This window comes from Triturus cristatus, chromosome 8 (assembly GCF_964204655.1).
Source record: "Triturus cristatus chromosome 8, aTriCri1.1, whole genome shotgun sequence".
Taxonomy (NCBI): Eukaryota; Metazoa; Chordata; class Amphibia; order Caudata; family Salamandridae; genus Triturus; species Triturus cristatus.
The window spans coordinates 522586158-522603911 of record NC_140591.1 but is presented as its reverse complement, the minus strand read 5'-3'; the positions used below and the strand labels follow the sequence as shown (position 1 = coordinate 522603911).

General features: G+C 45.4%; 1 protein-coding gene across 3 annotated transcripts in view; it reads left to right on the top strand.

Moving 5' to 3' along the window:
- The window catches only part of DIAPH3 (diaphanous related formin 3), a 2278729-nt gene that overhangs the window by 1450627 nt on the left and 810348 nt on the right, over nucleotides 1-17754 (top strand). For all 3 annotated transcript variants that reach the window (XM_085621985.1, XM_085621986.1, XM_085621987.1), the window contains one exon: nucleotides 3926-4055. In XM_085621985.1, the coding sequence (XP_085478111.1) occupies nucleotides 3926-4055 (130 nt within the window). The remainder of the gene's footprint in view (nucleotides 1-3925; nucleotides 4056-17754) is intronic.

Below are 17754 nucleotides of genomic sequence, written 5' to 3'. Positions count from 1 at the left end.
CCCATACTGGCATGATATCGATCAAGTATATTATGTGTGTGGCTTTCATCTATGAATTAAACGTTGAAACCAAAACTTATGTCTTCAGAGCTGGCCTGTACCTCATGAGTACACATGTCTGTCAGCCCCAATGTCTTTCAAGCATTCCATCCATCACTTTTTGTATACTGTAGTGTGTTGCCTTAAGTTGGGTGGGGGTATGCCCAGATGTGGGTCCCATGCACACTGTGCCACTGAAATCAAGCTATACCTGGCTGATGAGCTCTAATAAGAGCGAAACCGGTCCTTGGTTGCTTGTGTTCTGGTTCAGGGAAGACCTGCCATGGAAGTTTGTGCTGGACTGTTCCTATTGACTCAGGGTCAAGACTGATCTGCATGTGGCTGGCTCCAAATTGAGGTGGCATGCTGTGCAAAATATTGATGGATTGGGATGCGGCCAAGTATTTGCCAGTGGCTGAAATTATTTCAAGCATTCCATCCATCACTTTTTACGTACTTGACAATGTCTTAACTATTCACAGTAATCTATGTTAGTTTGTATTGTCTCTTCAAAGTCTGAGGCACCACTGATTACCTCCTATTTGTCATTGTTCAGAGGTCTAATTGATCATGTTCTGTATGCGCCACGTCAAGGCTGTCCCTGCTTGACAACGGTGAAACCGCGGCCCTCATCCTCCTGGACCTGTCAGCCGCCTTCGACACGGTCTGCCACCGAACGCTACGAACACGCCTCCATGACGCCGGAATCCAAGAGAAGGCCCTGGACGGGACCACCTCCTTCCTCTCCGGAAGAACTCAGAGCATCCGCCTCCCCCCTTACACTCCGAAGCCACAGAGATCTGCGGCGTACCACATGGCTCATCCCTCAGCCCTACGTTGTTCAACGTCTACATGACACCACTCGCCCACGTCGCACGACGGCATGACCTCAACATCATCTCCTATGCCGACGACACCCAGCTGATCCTCTCCCTCACCAAAGACCCCCGCACTGCCAAAACCAACCTCCACGAAGGAATGAAGGCCGTCGACTGGATGAGAAACAGCCGACTGAAGCTGAACTCAGACAAGGCGGAGGTCCTCATCCTCGGATCGGATCCTCCCCCTCGGCCTGGGACGACTCCTGGTGGCCGACTGCACTAGGAGCACCCCCCACACCCACCGACCACGCACTCAACCCAGGGGTCATCCTCGACTCCACCCTCTCCATGACGAAGCAGGTCAACGCCGTCTCCTCCTCCTGCTTCAACACCCTCCGCATGCTTCGCAGGATCTTCGAGTGGATCCCCACCGAAACTAGAAGGACGGTCACCCACTCCCTCGTCAGCAGTAGACTGGACTACGGCAACGCACTCTACGCAGGAACCCCAGCCAAACTCCTGAAACGGCTCCAACGCATCCAGAACGCCTCCGCATGCCTGATCCTCGACATCCCTCGCCGCAGCCACATCACACCCCACATGAGAGACCTGCACTGGCTCCCCATCAACAAGAGGATAAACTTCAAGCTCCTCACCCACGCACACAAGGCACTCCACGAGACCGGACCAGCATACCTCAAAAGCCAACTCAGCCTCTACTCCTCCACCCGCCTCGGCACCCCAGACCGCGCCCTCACCACCGTCCCCCGCATCCAAAGTGTGACCGCCGGCGGCAGATCATTCTCCCACCTCGCCGCCAAGACATGGAACACCCTCCCCATCAGTCTGCGGCAGACAGAAGACGACCTTACCTTCAGGAGACTCCTCAAGACCTGGCTCTTCAAACAGTAGCAGCGTCCCCCCTCCCCTAGCGCCTTGAGACCCTCACGGGTATGTAGTGCGCTGTATAAATGCTATGATGGATTGATTGATTGATTGACTAGTGCATTCCCCATCTGACAGAATTTGACTTTCTTTTCCCCATCTTGGGCTCTATGTGTTGCCTTGTCTTGTGCTTTCTGTCAGTTTCCAGTTACTTGAACTGGGACACTCCCCGCTTTCACATTATGAGTTGCCGCTAGGCGAGCACCTGACGGAGGTCCACAAAAATGTTAGTAAATTCTATTTTGGGGGTTTAGGAATAGGCCTAGTAAACCAGTTACTAGTGGGCAGTCTGTCAGTCATTCCTTAACAAGCCTGTTAATGTTCTCCAAGTATTTTGACACACACACATGCCCAGACCATCTGGATGGAATCTGCATCTTCCAAGCATCTAGGGCCTTCCGCCATTGCTCCGTGGTAAAATGTATTACCTCTCTAGGCAATGGAGGGCAGCAATGCATTTAGGATTTGTTCCCAGTCTAGTCACTTGATACATGTTTGATGTTTTTGTTCCGTCTAAAATAGTGTCTAAACTTATTCTGTATGTGAATGTAAAATGGTATCCTCTGAACTATAGGTCGAGAAGCAGCAGCAAACCCAGTGTACAGTTTGCAATTAGATCCAGATTTACATATAGCAGTGCTAACTAACATCGAACAAGGTTTTTCCTGGTAAAGCATGATAATGTTTGTGGATCTATAAATAGCACACTGTCATATCAAACCTATGTAATGACACACAGAGACCTTTTGCCAATCTGTGCAGCCTTGTTTTGGTGGTCAAGGCTCAGTCTGCTTTATTAAGAATTTATATTTGCTGATATGGGGAAAGATGTGTATTGGATACGTATTTATAGGCACATGATCCCCTACTTTTCCAATTAGTCAAACGTTTGTAGTGGTGTATGAAGTTGCTAAGTTTTCCGCGATAAAGTTTGTGTAGTTTTTTTCACCCAAAACGTTGCAAGCTTCTCATAGTTTGCGATGATAGAAACAGAACTTAACTAGGCAGGTCCTGCTGAAGTTCAGTCGCCTCTAGGTGTCTGAGTGAGTTTCGGTTGTGGGTGGATGTTTGACTGCAGAAGATTGAGAGCTCTGACGTGCTGCCTGTCACCACCACCACCATCATCATCAATCTTTATTCAGTTGATAACATCACCATAAAAGAATACAAACAGCATCTTCATTATAAAATCCATTACTGATAATTATAATAAAATGATAATAAAGACCGTGCCTGTCAGTAGGCCATACAATGTGTGCAGACTACATGCACATCCAATCATTGGCTTCTTTGCAAAGCTCACAGAGCGCTGCACACACAAGTGCCAACTGTGGTACAGTCTGAGATGTGCAGATGAGGACTGATTGCATAACAAAGTGGTGTGAGAGAGAAAACAGGAGTGTGACAACTTCAGAAGGCTGCACCGTCCAAAGGCCTTAGTAAGGTTTAATTCATTCTCATATTTTCAGAATCGAAACACTTTTGATTATAATTATTTACAAAAAAACTGTTATTTATTGGATAGATCGAACAAACACTGGCAAAGCCAATAGGTCTAGCTCTTTATATATATGTTTTGGTTGTGTGACATTTCAGAATTCAATTGCAAAAAACTCATAGGAACCCAAAACCTGGTCAAGCACAGGATTTTAGTTTATATATTTTAAGTCATGCCCTTTGTTTCCCTTGTTTTACATCAAATGTTAAGGCTTTGTTTTTAGTTATTGGCACACGGTAGAGCGTTGGTGGCAGGCAGAAGAGAGATGAATGTTTAGTTCATTTGGGGCTCAAGGGTCCAAGAACGGTTCGTGCTATGCCAGGGCCAGGCATCTGCTTCGAGCTTTCAGTGGCTTGCTCGCCCACCAATAGTTGACGTTACTGGTATTGTTTCGGTTAATGTTTGTACAGCACTTTTTCTGAAATTGACGTACAGACTTAAACTACCCAATTGCAAAGTGTTAAGAAAATGCGTTGGCTGAGAATTTCAATGCACACTAAAGCAGAGCGTTTCCTCGACTTGCTCGTCATGCTGTAGAATGCAAGGTGTGCTGGAGCAGCGCTGCCTGGAAGTAATGCACAGTCATCTCACAGTGGGTTTGTTTTTGTTTGTGTCTCTTTAGCTCAAGGACACCAAGTCCGCGGATCAGAAAACAACGTTGCTTCATTTTCTGGTTGAAGTGTGCGAAAAAAAGTTCCCGGATGTCCAGCATTTTGTTGATGACCTGCCCCACCTAGACAAAGCCAGCAAAGGTTAGTGCGATTAGATTATTTTCTATGAAAAGCTGTCAGTAGTGTGCTTGGTCCGTTGCTTTGTTAAACAAGTGAATACGCAATTATGGAAGACGTTTCTGAAGTAACCGAGAAGGAGACTCGTGAAGGTTTCCAGAAGTAGTTTATTCTGTCAGAGAGAACAGCTTGTACATCCACTCAGGTCAATCCCCCAACTGCCTCTGCCACAACCCACCATGGAACCTAGAACGCTCTTAGAGCAATAACACTCTAAACCAGAGCGAGGACATGAATAGACTGAACACTACAGTTTCCTTCTCTGCCAAGAAAGGAGGAATAAAAGATGGCCGCTCAACAAGCGCTGGTGAAACCAAACTGGGAATCAAGCCAGCTGCGTTTGTATTTTCTGTCTGGCTCCAGTCACCCCAAGAATAAACATCGGGAAGATTTCAATTTGAAAATGCATAAATCAGAAATAAATTGTTACTCTCGCGGGTTTGATACCGTTCTTTGTAGCAACAGATGCGATCCGGCATTTACTCAATTAAAGGCAAAAGTGTCGAGTGCTCATTCTGTTTTCGGTCGGTACTTTTGAAGTGTTAAAAATGTAAAGATTTTCCTTTACCTTTTTGATTAGTGTATCTAAACCCCCTCCCCCCCCTTTTATTTATAGATTTGACTTTCCACAGTCATCTATCGGTCACTAGCACATTTTTATATAAAATAATTTTTTGAGACACAGAAGTAAAACATTGCATAACTGGAAAAATATGTTTAAAAAAATAAACAAAGGCTAATAAAATCTTTTGGAACAAGAATAGTACAAAATAACATTGGCAAATATTATAAACAAGAAAGAAATATGTAAGAGGAGAAGAGTGGTAAGGGTAAAAAGTTACATGAACGTAATAAAACAATGTGTTCCATTAGAAAAAATGTTATGTTTGTATGTTTTGTTATATAAAGAAATAGAGGAAAGAAAAAGAGCAGAAGAAAAGGGGAGAAAGAGGGGGAGAAGCGAGAGAGAGAAGAAAGGAAAGGTAAATGAATAGAGTAAAAATGGGTGTTATAAGAAAGATGAGTGTGAGTATAGAAATGTAGTAAAAGGGAACAATAATAAATCCGATTTTAATCTTTAAATAAATAGAAGAATGGGAGACCGAAGCAATTCTATGTTGATCACAAATCAAATTCCACCAGAGCAAAAAGGATAGTTTAGTTATCTTTCCAACATGTTAATATAACTTTAAAGGCAATAGCAATTAAGAGGTCAAATAAAATAGTTTTGAAAGGGAGATGGTCGAAATCTGCAGATATGGTCCCTAAAAAGATATTGTGAATAGCAAATGGAACATGACAAGAAAAATTAATAAACATTTCGACCATATAGCTTTCCAAAAGTCATAAACCTTGGGGACAGTAATAAAGTAAATGCATCAACGAGCCTTCAGAGGAGAGACAAGACCAACATAATGGAGAAATAGAATGGTCAATTTTGTGTAGAAAGAGGGGAGTAATTACAACTCTGTTATAAATAAAATATAGGGATTGTGTAATAATGGCAGCTTTGGAGGTTTTGAAAATCTTTGGCACATTTGGTCCCATTGAACAGCGAGTGAATGAGATAAGTCTTGTTTCCAAAGTAATTCAATAGGAGATTTACTCCGGTTGCTAGTAGGTGATGATAAAGTTTTATATATAAAAGAGGCACTTGGAGTTGGGTCAGGGGAAATTTGAAATAATGGTGTAGCTGGAGTAAAAGAAATAGGAGTAGGGTTGGAGTTGAAATTTTGTAAAAAGGTTTGGAGAACAGGAAATAATGTATTATATTGATGGATACAAGAGTCAGGAAGGTTCAAATTCTCTTGTAATTGGGGAAAGGGTAGAATCAATTTTCAACCATCAACTGATGTACATAAGAAATGCCCTTTTCCTTCCAGTGCTTGTAGTAGAGAGATTTGTTACGTAATTTAATATGTTTATTAAACCATATGGAAGAGGATAAAAAGGATTGATAAGGATCAAAACCTTGGAAAAAAGGTTGCGTAGTAGATGGTGAGAATATTTTAAAATAGGATATTTGGAAATAAAAGTACAGTTGGTTATAAACATAATATCCTGAAAAGAAGTCATTTAACAGTGAGCGTTAAACAGCAACCAATGTTGACATAGATGAATCTTTATAATCTTTATACATGGCATAGAATTGACGAATCAAAAAAGCAGTGTGATATCATTTAAAATCAGGAAAGCGGACATCACCCTCTGACTTTGGACGAGTTAGTTTAGATAGAGCAATACGAGTTCGTTTGTTGTTCCATAAGAATTTGGTACAAATAGGAATAATATGAGAAAAATAATAATTAGAAATTTTAAAAGGTAATATTGAGAGCGTGAAAAGCACCTGGGGAACAATCATCATTTTAATGGCATCAAGTCTGCCCCACCATGATAAAAAATAATGGGGACCAGGAAGACAGTAAATTGGTAAGTTTGAGTTTTAAGGCAGAACAATTATGGGTTAAAGTATCAGGAATATTTGAAGAAAACCATGTTCCTAAGTATTTAATCTTTTGGGGGCACCAAGTGAAGTTGGTTGTATCAAACATGTAACGATAACATGATGAATTTAAAGGTAAGATCTCAGTTTTGGAAAAATTCAGTTTGTAACCAGAGACAGTGGAAAACAAAGCAATCTCTTGAAGAAAAAAAAAAGGGGGGGGGGGGGAGTTGTAGGGATTGGACATGTGAATAAGGATATCATCTGCATATGCAGAAAGTTTAATTTAATGTGAGCTGAGGTTAAAACCAGTAATATTAGGGTTATGTCTAATACGTTCAAGAAAGGGTTCTAAACCGAGGAGAAAAAGTAATGGAGAAAGAGGGCAACCCTGACGGGTGCCCCTTTGTAAGGGGAAATATGAAGAAAAACGACTGTTGACAAAAACAGAAGCACGCGAGGCAGTATATAGTAGTTTGATATAAGAAATAAACCTTAAACCAAACCATTTAAGAGTATAAAGCATATATGCCAATTTATTCGGTCAAATGCTTTTTCAGCATCAAGTGAGAGGGCAGCTAAAGGAGAAGAGTTCTTTTTTCCAAGGGCAAGAATATTTGAAAACATTCTAGCATTATCAGAGGCAAGTTGGCCTTTAACAAAGCCAGCTTGATCTGGTTTGATGAGATGAGGAATAATCTTTTCTAAGCAGGAAGCCAAAATCTTTGCAAACATTTTACAATCCTAATTAATCAGTGAAATGGGTCAAAAGTTTTTACAGGAAGAAGTCTTTATCCGGTTTGGGAATAACAATAATAAGGGCTTCTAAAAAAGAGCCACATGCTTTAGAATTGGAGAGAAATTAATTAAGAGTCCAATAATTTTGGGGCAAAAGTTATAGAAAAAGTTAACAATAGTTCAATTGAGAAACCATCCGGTCCCGGGGCTTTGGCCTTTTTTAAAGATTTAAAAGCATCGGTTATCTCCTAAAGGGAGATAACATTTTCAAGATGTAAAAAAGTATCGGGGAGGGAGGGGGGGTTTAGGGATACCTTGGAAAAAAGTTTCAAAATCCTTTTCGGAAGGAGTTGTATCTTCTGTATATTAAAGTTCATAATAGGATTGAAATGTATCTACAATATCTGAATTGGAGGAAAGAAGTTTATTGGTTGCTTCTGAGTGGATAGGACCAACATTTTTACGTTATGATTTGATTTTCAAATAGTTGGCTAACATTTTCCCCTCCTAATAATGGCCTCCATGAAATGTAGATTTAATCTTAAGGAGAATGTTACAAGCATCAACAGTGGCAATTTTATTCAAGGTAGATTTGGCTGTAATCAATTCCTGTCGAGTGGAGGAGGATTTAGAGGAAAAGTATTTGTATTCCAGTGTCTTAATCTTTTGAAGAGTTTCCTGATATTTAGAGTTAAGTAATTTATTTTTCTTTGCAGAGTAAGCAATGGTAAAGGCTCTAAATAATGCTTTAAAAGCATCCCAGTTGTTATGAACTGAGGTATCCGATGGTTTGTTGAATTGAAAAAAATTCATTAATAAAGGAGGTCACTTCTGAAATGAAGGTTTGGTCTGAGAGTAAGTGATTGTTAAAACGCCAACGGCCTTGTTTGCAAGTGTTAAAGGACATATCAAAAGAGGCAGACATAGGGGCATGGTCAGAAATAAAAATAGAACCAATTTCAGAGGAATGGATACAAGGGAGTAATGAATTAGAAACCAGAATATAATCAATACGGGAAATAGTATGGTGAACAGGTGAAAAGAAAGTAAATTCACAAATATCTGAATTACATGTTTTCCATACATCGTACAAAGGACGAGAGGCGATGACAGATTGAAATGATTTGTGGGTCTTATCAGGTTTAAATTTGCATCTAGATTTTCTGTCAGAATAAGGATCTAGCCAATTACTAAAATCGCCACCAACGATTATATTGGGGTTAGGGATAGAGGATAATTTCAATTTAATACAGTGTCAGGTTGGAGCTCCTCAGGGTCCGGTTGATGTCAAATATGTCCACCTCCCGATATCCCCGGACTCCAACCAAAAGGTCACGGAGCCCAGAGGCGATCAGGCGAGGGAAGGAAAGGGGAAGGGTCAGCAGGGAAAGGGTTCTGAAATGACAAAAGCAAATGTATACAAACCAAACACAATACAGTCTACTCTCAGTAGGTCTCACTAACGAGAGGTGTTTACTATGTCCCACACCTTCAAACATAAACAACCAAGAACTCAGCCTAACCAGGCCTTAACCACCACAGTGCTTTTTGACACCCTAAACCTGTCTCAAGCTAAAGCACACTCTGCTAGCGGTTTATAGGAAATGTCGGCTTCCACGGTGAAAGCACCGACGCCAAGAAGTCCGGCGTTGTAGCGCTCCTTCACACTGGGAATATCAACACGCTAGGGATTTTACTCATCACACCTAGCCTTCAATCCCCCCGTAAGTCCCAATGTCTCGCTAGTACTTAAGGTAAAGCTCCTCCGAGCTTAAGATATAGTTGCGCCTCCATGGGCGCTGCCAAAACACAAATGAGCTCCTCCGAGCTCGTAGGTCTGGATGTTATCCAAACTCGACAGCACGACTAAGCCAAGCCGCTGTCTGGCTAGAAAGGTCAGAAGCGCGGGAGTGCCGCGGTAACGAAATGGTGGGGGGCGGAGGGAATGTGAGCTCAGCCGAGCTCGACCCACCGCGCTCACCTGCTACCCCCGGCTTCGCTCAGACTCCTCCTCCAACTCTCGCCGGGACGCCTAGCTCCGAACGACGGGGGGGGGGCTGGACAAGGTCGTCGCGTCTCTCGCCTCTTTCCTCGGAAGGCAACTCCCGCCTGGACGCCAAGCTCCGAGAGACGGGGGATGCAGATTCGGATTCAAAATAACGCACGCCTTCTGCCGTGCGCGACGTCCTTTATATAGACGCCTACTTCCTGGTGCTAGTGCTGCTGGGATTCGTAGTTTTAGACGCTAGGCAGGCGCCAGGGTCCGCGATTCCTCACAGTATGTCCCCTCCCCTAGCGCCTCCTAGATCCTGGCTTCATCGGATTCCTCAAGTAGAACCTCCTCACCGCCGCCGGGGCATGAACCGCTACCGAAGGTTCCCACGAGTCCTCTTCCGCGGAATACCCCTTCCAGGACACCAGGAACCACAACTTGCCACCACGATATTTAGCGTCGCGGATGCTCCGGACTTCATATTCCAAGCCACCATCCACCCAAACCGGAGGAGGCACCCTTCGTGCGGCAGACACCGCTGGTTTCAGCAAACTGCAGTGAAAAACCGGGTAGATCCGCAGGGAACTTGGCAACCGGAGTTTGTATGCCACAGGATTAATTTTTCTTGCGATCCGGTAAGGCCCAATGAACCTAGGGTGGAAGACACTACGCCACTTAAACCGTATATACTTGGTGGATAGCCAAACCCTATCTCCCACTGCATACGATGGGCCATCGATTCTCCTACGGTCCTCCCATCGTTTATAGTTGTGCTTCGCAGCCTGTAGCGCCCGTTGCGTTTTCCTGTGAAGAGAACGCAAGGTCCTCAACCGGGACTGAACGGCAGGTTGATTGCCCACCCCCTCTGGTAAGGACACCGGTAGCGTTTTCGCGTCGTACCCGAAGTTGGCCCTGAACGGGGATACCCCAATCGAACTGTGCCATGCTCCGTTGTACGCCAGCTCGGCCATCCACAGCATAGACACCCACGAGTCTTGTGACTGTGACACGTAACATCTCAGATATTGTTTCAGCGTTTGGTTGAGACGCTCAGTTTGGCCATCGGATTGAGGATGGAAGCTGGTGGATGTTGCTGACTCAATCTGTAACGCCTTGCACCATGTTTTCCAGAAGCTGGCTACGAATTGGGGGCCCCTATCCGACACAATGACCGCCGGCAATCCGTGCAGGCGTACCACATGGGTTAACAACAGTTGTGCCGTCTGCCCCGCCGTGGGGAGATTGTGACACGGAATAAAATGCCCCATTTTTGTCAGGCTGTCCACCACCACCAGGATGGCCGAATATCCATCTGCAGCGGGTAATCCTGTGATGAAATCCAGGCTTATATTCCTCCACGGCTGCTGCGGCGTGGGTAACGGGAGCAGCTTCCCTTTTCGTTTTCCTCGCTCGCTCTTGTGACGTGCACACACCTCGCAAGCGTTGACCCATAGACGGACGTCTTTGTTCATCTTTTCCCACCAGAAATGCCTGGTCAACGCCTCAGTTGTCTTGCGAATACCCGGGTGACCCGCCAAAGGCGAGACGTGGCACCAATGAAAGGCCTTCATTCTAAGAGCCTTGGAGGGAACGAACAACCGCTGTCTGTACAAGGGGAGCCCTTCTTGGATGGAGCGTACCCCCTCCTTGGCGCCCCACCTTTTCCACTCGTCCACAGAGCGACTACTTCGTATCTCTTCCAAGAACTCGTCCGCTCTCACGATACAGATCACCTTGGCGGGATCGACGATTGCCAGGGGGGCCGGCGCACCGCCCCCGTCCCTCAGCGCCTGCCTAGATAAGGCGTCGGCCTTCTTATTGTCGATGCCAGGCCGGAACGTAATGCTGAAGTCGAATTCCGCAAAAAAGAGTGTCCATCTCATTTGGCGCGGGGTTAAGTGCCGCGCGGTCTTCATATACAGCAGATTGCGGTGGTCCGAATACACCACTACCGGATGTTGAGCCCCCCACAGGTAGTGTCGCCATTCCTGAAAGGCCGTCTTTATTGCCAGGAGCTCTTTTTCGGCAATGGTGTAATTCACCTCTGCCTTGTCTAATTTCTTTGACAAATAGGCCACGGGGTGCAGCCGTCCTGTGAGTTTGTCTCTTTGAGACAGCACTGCCCCTATTGCGTCCTCTGACGCATCCGCCTCTACTATAAACGGAACGTCGGTCTGTGGATGTCGGAGTATTGGTGCTGTGGTAAACGTTGTTTTCAATTGTTCGAAAGCTGCTGTTGCTTCCGTTGTCCAGATGAAAGATACTCCTTTCCGTAGCAATCGAGTTATGGGTACCGCGATGTGTGAGAAATCCTGGATGAACCTGCGATAGTAATTAGCGAAGCCCAAAAAGCATTGTACATCCCGTACTGACTTAGGAGTGGGCCACTCACGTATTGCCAGTACCTTTCTGTCGGACATGCTCAAGCCTTCTGGCTTCAGGATCACCCCCAAGAACTCTACTGAGGTTACCCCAAACTCACATTTACTGAGTTTACAGTATAACTGATTAGCTCTTAACTTCTCCAACACCAGCCTGACCTGCCGCGTGTGATCTTCCCCTGCCGCCGAGTAGATTAAAATATCATCTATGTATACCACTACAAAGATGTCCATGTACTCGCGCAGCACCTCATTTAGAAAGAACTGGAAAGCCGCCGGGGCGTTACAGAGCCCGAACGGCATTACCAAGTACTCATATAGGCCAAACCTGGTTTTAAAAGCGGTTTTCCACTCGTCCCCTCGTTTGACCCTCACCAAATGGTACGCCCCACGAAGGTCCAAGCTGGTATAGATCACTGCTTCCCGCACTTGATCCAACAGGACGCTGATCAGTGGCAATGGGTAACGGTTCCTTACTGTGTTTTTGTTCAACATTCTATAATCACAACAGGCCCTCAATTCCCCGTTGGCCTTAACTATAAAAAAGAGGGGCGACGCCGCAGGGGAGCGAGAAGGTCTGATGAATCCCAATGCCAGGTACCGATCAAGATAGTCTCGTAAGTGACGGGTTTCGGGCTCGGACAAAGCATACACCCTACATGATGGGACCACCGCCTCGTCCACCAAGTCAATTCTACAATCAAAAGGCCTATGCGGGGGAAGCCCCTCAGCCTGTTGTTTATTGAATACCTCAGCGTAATCTGCCAACGCCTCTGGTAATTCCACGTCTTTTTCTGCTGCAGTAGCTAGACAGAAGGGAACTGCTAGGGCAAGGGCACGTGCGCGAGGGACCGGCATACACTGTTCTGCACAACCCTCCGACAAGAACCGTACTGTACGCTCCTGCCAATTTACTGTTGGATTATGTAGTACAAACCAAGGCATCCCCAGGATTAGGTCATATTGTGGAGCAGCTATAATGTTGAATTCGATCTCCTCCTGATGCGGTCTGTCACCTTCTAATAAGGTCATCTTTAGAATCTTAGTGTGGAGAGTGATTCGTCCTGATTTCAACGGTTCACCATCCACCGCTAATACTTCCTCTGGGGATTCCCGAGGCACTACGTCTATGGACAGCGAGCTTACTAATCCGCTGTCTATGAAGTTGCCTGTTGCTCCTGAGTCCAACATGGCTCGTACCTGATGCTCCTGGACCCCTATTTCCAATCTAGCCTGTAAGACAATATGTGCTGCGGTGTCTGTAGACTTGGTATGAGTGAGGGAAGGTATCTGCCAGACCGTATCCTCCGGTCGTGTTGGGGCGCGCAACTCAGGGTTACTTGTGTACGTCGCCATGGCCGATACTGCGGCCTTCTTGCCTCTATACGGCATTGCAGGGTTCTTGGGCTTAGAAGGGCATTCCCGTACGAAATGCCCTTTTTTCCCACAATACATACAGAGCCCCAAGGCGCGGCGGCTCTCTCGTTCAGACCGAGATAGGGCGGGTCTAACGGCCCCAACCTCCATAGGTTCATGAGCTATGGGAACCGGGTTCTGCTCTTTCCGGTGGTATCCCCCCATAGCCCCACTACCCTTGTATCTGTCTACTCCTCTTTCGGCCATGCGGCCGTCCAATCTCAAGACCAAAGTCATGAGGGCAGCGCAGGTAGTTGGCTGCGGATCTATCTGTGCCACCACATCTTTTAGGTCATCACTGAGTCCTTGATAGAACAAGGACATTCGTTTTTCCTCCGGCCAGGAGGCCTCGGCTACTAGCCGGGTGAAGGACGTGAGGTAGGTCACCAAGTCACTCTTTCCTTGCCTCAAGGATAGCAACTCTTTGTCGGTACTAAACGTTGTGGTTCTTCTATCGAATACTCCTTCTAACGCGGCTCTGAAGGCTTCCCAGTCTGATAGGATGGCATCGTTATTCCGAACCAGAGGGACCGCCCATGATGCCGCGTCACCCACTAGATAAGAGATAGCGAAAGCCACTCTAGAGTGATTGGAGGGAAAGGACGATGGTTTGCATGAAAAATGCATCATTATTTGAGTCAGGAAGATCTGGATCTTCTGCGGGTCTCCCGCATATCTCTCAGGACTAGCCAAAGGGATAGGTGGGGGTACCGTCACATGTACTTGTTGTCCACTAGAGGACGCTATGTCAAAAGGGTTACGGGACAACCTATCCACTCTGTCTCGCAGCGCTGTGGCTTCTAATCGTGAAGCTATCAGTTCCTGCTGAACCAAGGCCAAAGCCTGCACTACGTCTTCTAAGGACGTCATATCCAACACCCACCCCGGACCGGGAGGAGCACCTAACTTGGGTGCGTTATTCTGTCAGGTTGGAGCTCCTCAGGGTCCGGTTGATGTCAAATATGTCCACCTCCCGATATCCCCGGACTCCAACCAAAAGGTCACGGAGCCCAGAGGCGATCAGGCGAGGGAAGGAAAGGGGAAGGGTCAGCAGGGAAAGGGTTCTGAAATGACAAAAGCAAATGTATACAAACCAAACACAATACAGTCTACTCTCAGTAGGTCTCACTAACGAGAGGTGTTTACTATGTCCCACACCTTCAAACATAAACAACCAAGAACTCAGCCTAACCAGGCCTTAACCACCACAGTGCTTTTTGACACCCTAAACCTGTCTCAAGCTAAAGCACACTCTGCTAGCGGTTTATAGGAAATGTCGGCTTCCACGGTGAAAGCACCGACGCCAAGAAGTCCGGCGTTGTAGCGCTCCTTCACACTGGGAATATCAACACGCTAGGGATTTTACTCATCACACCTAGCCTTCAATCCCCCCGTAAGTCCCAATGTCTCGCTAGTACTTAAGGTAAAGCTCCTCCGAGCTTAAGATATAGTTGCGCCTCCATGGGCGCTGCCAAAACACAAATGAGCTCCTCCGAGCTCGTAGGTCTGGATGTTATCCAAACTCGACAGCACGACTAAGCCAAGCCGCTGTCTGGCTAGAAAGGTCAGAAGCGCGGGAGTGCCGCGGTAACGAAATGGTGGGGGGCGGAGGGAATGTGAGCTCAGCCGAGCTCGACCCACCGCGCTCACCTGCTACCCCCGGCTTCGCTCAGACTCCTCCTCCAACTCTCGCCGGGACGCCTAGCTCCGAACGACGGGGGGGGGGGCTGGACAAGGTCGTCGCGTCTCTCGCCTCTTTCCTCGGAAGGCAACTCCCGCCTGGACGCCAAGCTCCGAGAGACGGGGGATGCAGATTCGGATTCAAAATAACGCATGCCTTCTGCCGTGCGCGACGTCCTTTATATAGACGCCTACTTCCTGGTGCTAGTGCTGCTGGGATTCGTAGTTTTAGACGCTAGGCAGGCGCCAGGGTCCGCGATTCCTCACATACAGTGCCAAAATTGTGGGGCGGGTTTGACAGGACCATAAATGTTAAAGAAAGTGACTTGTTTTTACAAATAATAGCGTCCACCAAAGCCCATTGGACTCACATTCAGTTGATAATATTTGTGCATTAATTGATTTATGAAATAAAATAGCAACACCGCCATGGCGGTCAACAGCAGGAGAGAAAACAATTTGATTGACCCACTGACATTTAAGCTTAAGAGATTCCACATCAGTATAATGTGTCTATTGTAAAAAGGCAACATCAGTATTGAGTTTGGATAAATGAGACAATAGCTTTTGACGTTTGACAGGATGACCTAGACCACGTACATTCCACGAGACAACGTTAAACATGTTGAAGGGTGAGGAGGAAAAAATAGAAACAGGAACAGTAAGCTGTAAGACCAATGAAAAAGAAAAAGAAACAACATTTATCAAATGTTGAACAATGAAAACAAAAAATAACGACATAGGAAAAAGAATGGAGATAAAGAAAGATACTCATAGAGGTAAAAAGATAGTAATGAGAATAAAACAGTAAGGGATAATAGCAAAGGAACAAAAAGAAAGGGGAAGAGAGAAGGAGGAAGAGATAGAAAAACAGAAAAAGTAAACAGATCAAGGAAAAGAATCCAGACCTGAAAAGAAATAAGCAACCAGTGTGAGAGGAGCATGATGACGCCGAAAAGCAAGGACAGCGGTAAGAGTGAATAGGCAATGAAAGGCCTCCTAAGAAATAAAGAAATAACAAAGAATAGAAAATCAAGAATGAGGAAAGAGAACAAAAGAATAGGAGTGATTTAAGTAATATAAGACATAAAAAGAATAAAGGATGAGAGAGCACTAGAAAAATAGAAAAGAAGAATGAATAATAGAAAAACAAGACAGATAACATTTTAGAAGAACTATATCAACCAGTTAGCTAAGAGAAAATTAAGCATTAGTATCCATGTTACGTGAGTAAATGCTGTTTAGAACGAGTTTGAGTTCCTCCGGATCGTCGAAAGAAAGTGAGCTTCCTTCATGAGTAAGTTTGCAAAGGCAAGGATGGAGAATGCCATACTGAATGTTCAAATGTATCATCTGAGGGCGAAAAGCCAGAAATGCTTTACTTCAAGCATTCGTTGCGTTGGAGACTATTTGTGGGATGAAGATATTATGACCAAACCAAGTGAGAAGTTGTTTGAGTTTAAGTGCCTTCAGAACATGCATAAGTTGAGTAAATTCCAGGAAGAGCATTATAATACCACGTGGTTTGTTTGAATTAGGGTGAAGACGACCCAAATGATGTGCACGCTGTATACTGAGAGGTGAGGAGGATTGAAGGTCTAAGAGATCCGGGAGGAACTTCTTCAAAAAGGATAACATATCTGGGCCCTCAATATTTTCCGGAAGACCATAAAGGCGAAGGTTGTTCCTCCGTTTGCGATTTTCAAGGTCTATGGTGTGGAGTTTCAGCTTGTGGATCTCTTGCTCTAGTAAAGGAATTTTTGTAGAAATATCTTGAAGGTCTCCCACAAGTTGCTCAAGTTCCAACACCTTTTCCTCCATGACAATCCATCCGTCTTCTATTTGTTGTTATTTTTCATTGGTAGCGGGCATAAAAGGTTGAAGACCACATGCCTCATCTAAAATAGTCAAGAACCAGATTTTGTGAGGAGAGAATAGGAGAAGGCGAATCATTTTGTGCCTTTTTGGCTTTGCACGTGAAGAGGATGGTTTAGTAGTGGCGTGAGGATCACTGGCCATCTTAGATTGCTGGTGAGGGCGATGAGTAGTAATTCGAATACGACGGATCCGGCCCATACACCAACTAAGAAGAAGGCAGGAGCAATGAACAAACAAAAGCAGGTAGCCAGATTGGGAATAAAACAGAGGGACAGAGGTAAAGTATATTAGACACTGAAAAGTGTCTTTTAATATTCACCCCAATGAGGAGAGGAATCGCCACATCAGAAGGTGGCCAGTAACAGCCGAAATAGTGTATTTCACCATCCAAGTCATAAATAAGAAAGGCTCATTCAGTGTGCAATAATGAGGTGGGAGCACTCTGTAATATAGATAATCCAGATTGATTCAGGTAACCAAAATGAGTGACATACTTAGAGGGAGTCACAAACACATTTTCCAGCTCATTATGATATAAGATGCAGGTATGAATAGAAGTCCATATAAAACTTATTTTCCTGAAGCCAAAAAAAGACTGTATGGCATTTTAAGTTATGAGGGAAGCCAAGCTGTGAAGAAAAATTGGAACACAAGCGCCTTGATTCAAAATGGCGGGAGCTCACGTTTTTATGAGGAGATAAACACCGTTGCGGCTCCGGGGCTTAAAAACGATGCTCGAGAAGCCATACTCGGCACGGAGGCTCACCGCTACATTGCACAAGTGGGACCGCAATCGTAGCTTAGAAACTCTGCGTCAATTGGCACTTTTGAAGAAAAGAAGCTCCGCTTCCGGAAGGAGCTCATGGCAGGACCACCATGTTGTCTCGACGTCCAAGCCACGCCCCCGGTCACTAACACATTTAATATCATTATTTATATTGCTTTACCAATTTAGATCAATTTGAGAGCTAGGATCCCATACGCAGATTTGACAGAGTATGCGGGATGGCAGTGATCTGCTAGGGAGAGCTGGTTAAAAGTGACTGACCAGGGGGAGCTGATGGCAGTGATCTGCTAGGGAGAGCTGGTTAAAAGTGACTGATCAGGGGGAGCTTATGGCAGTGACTGTGCAGC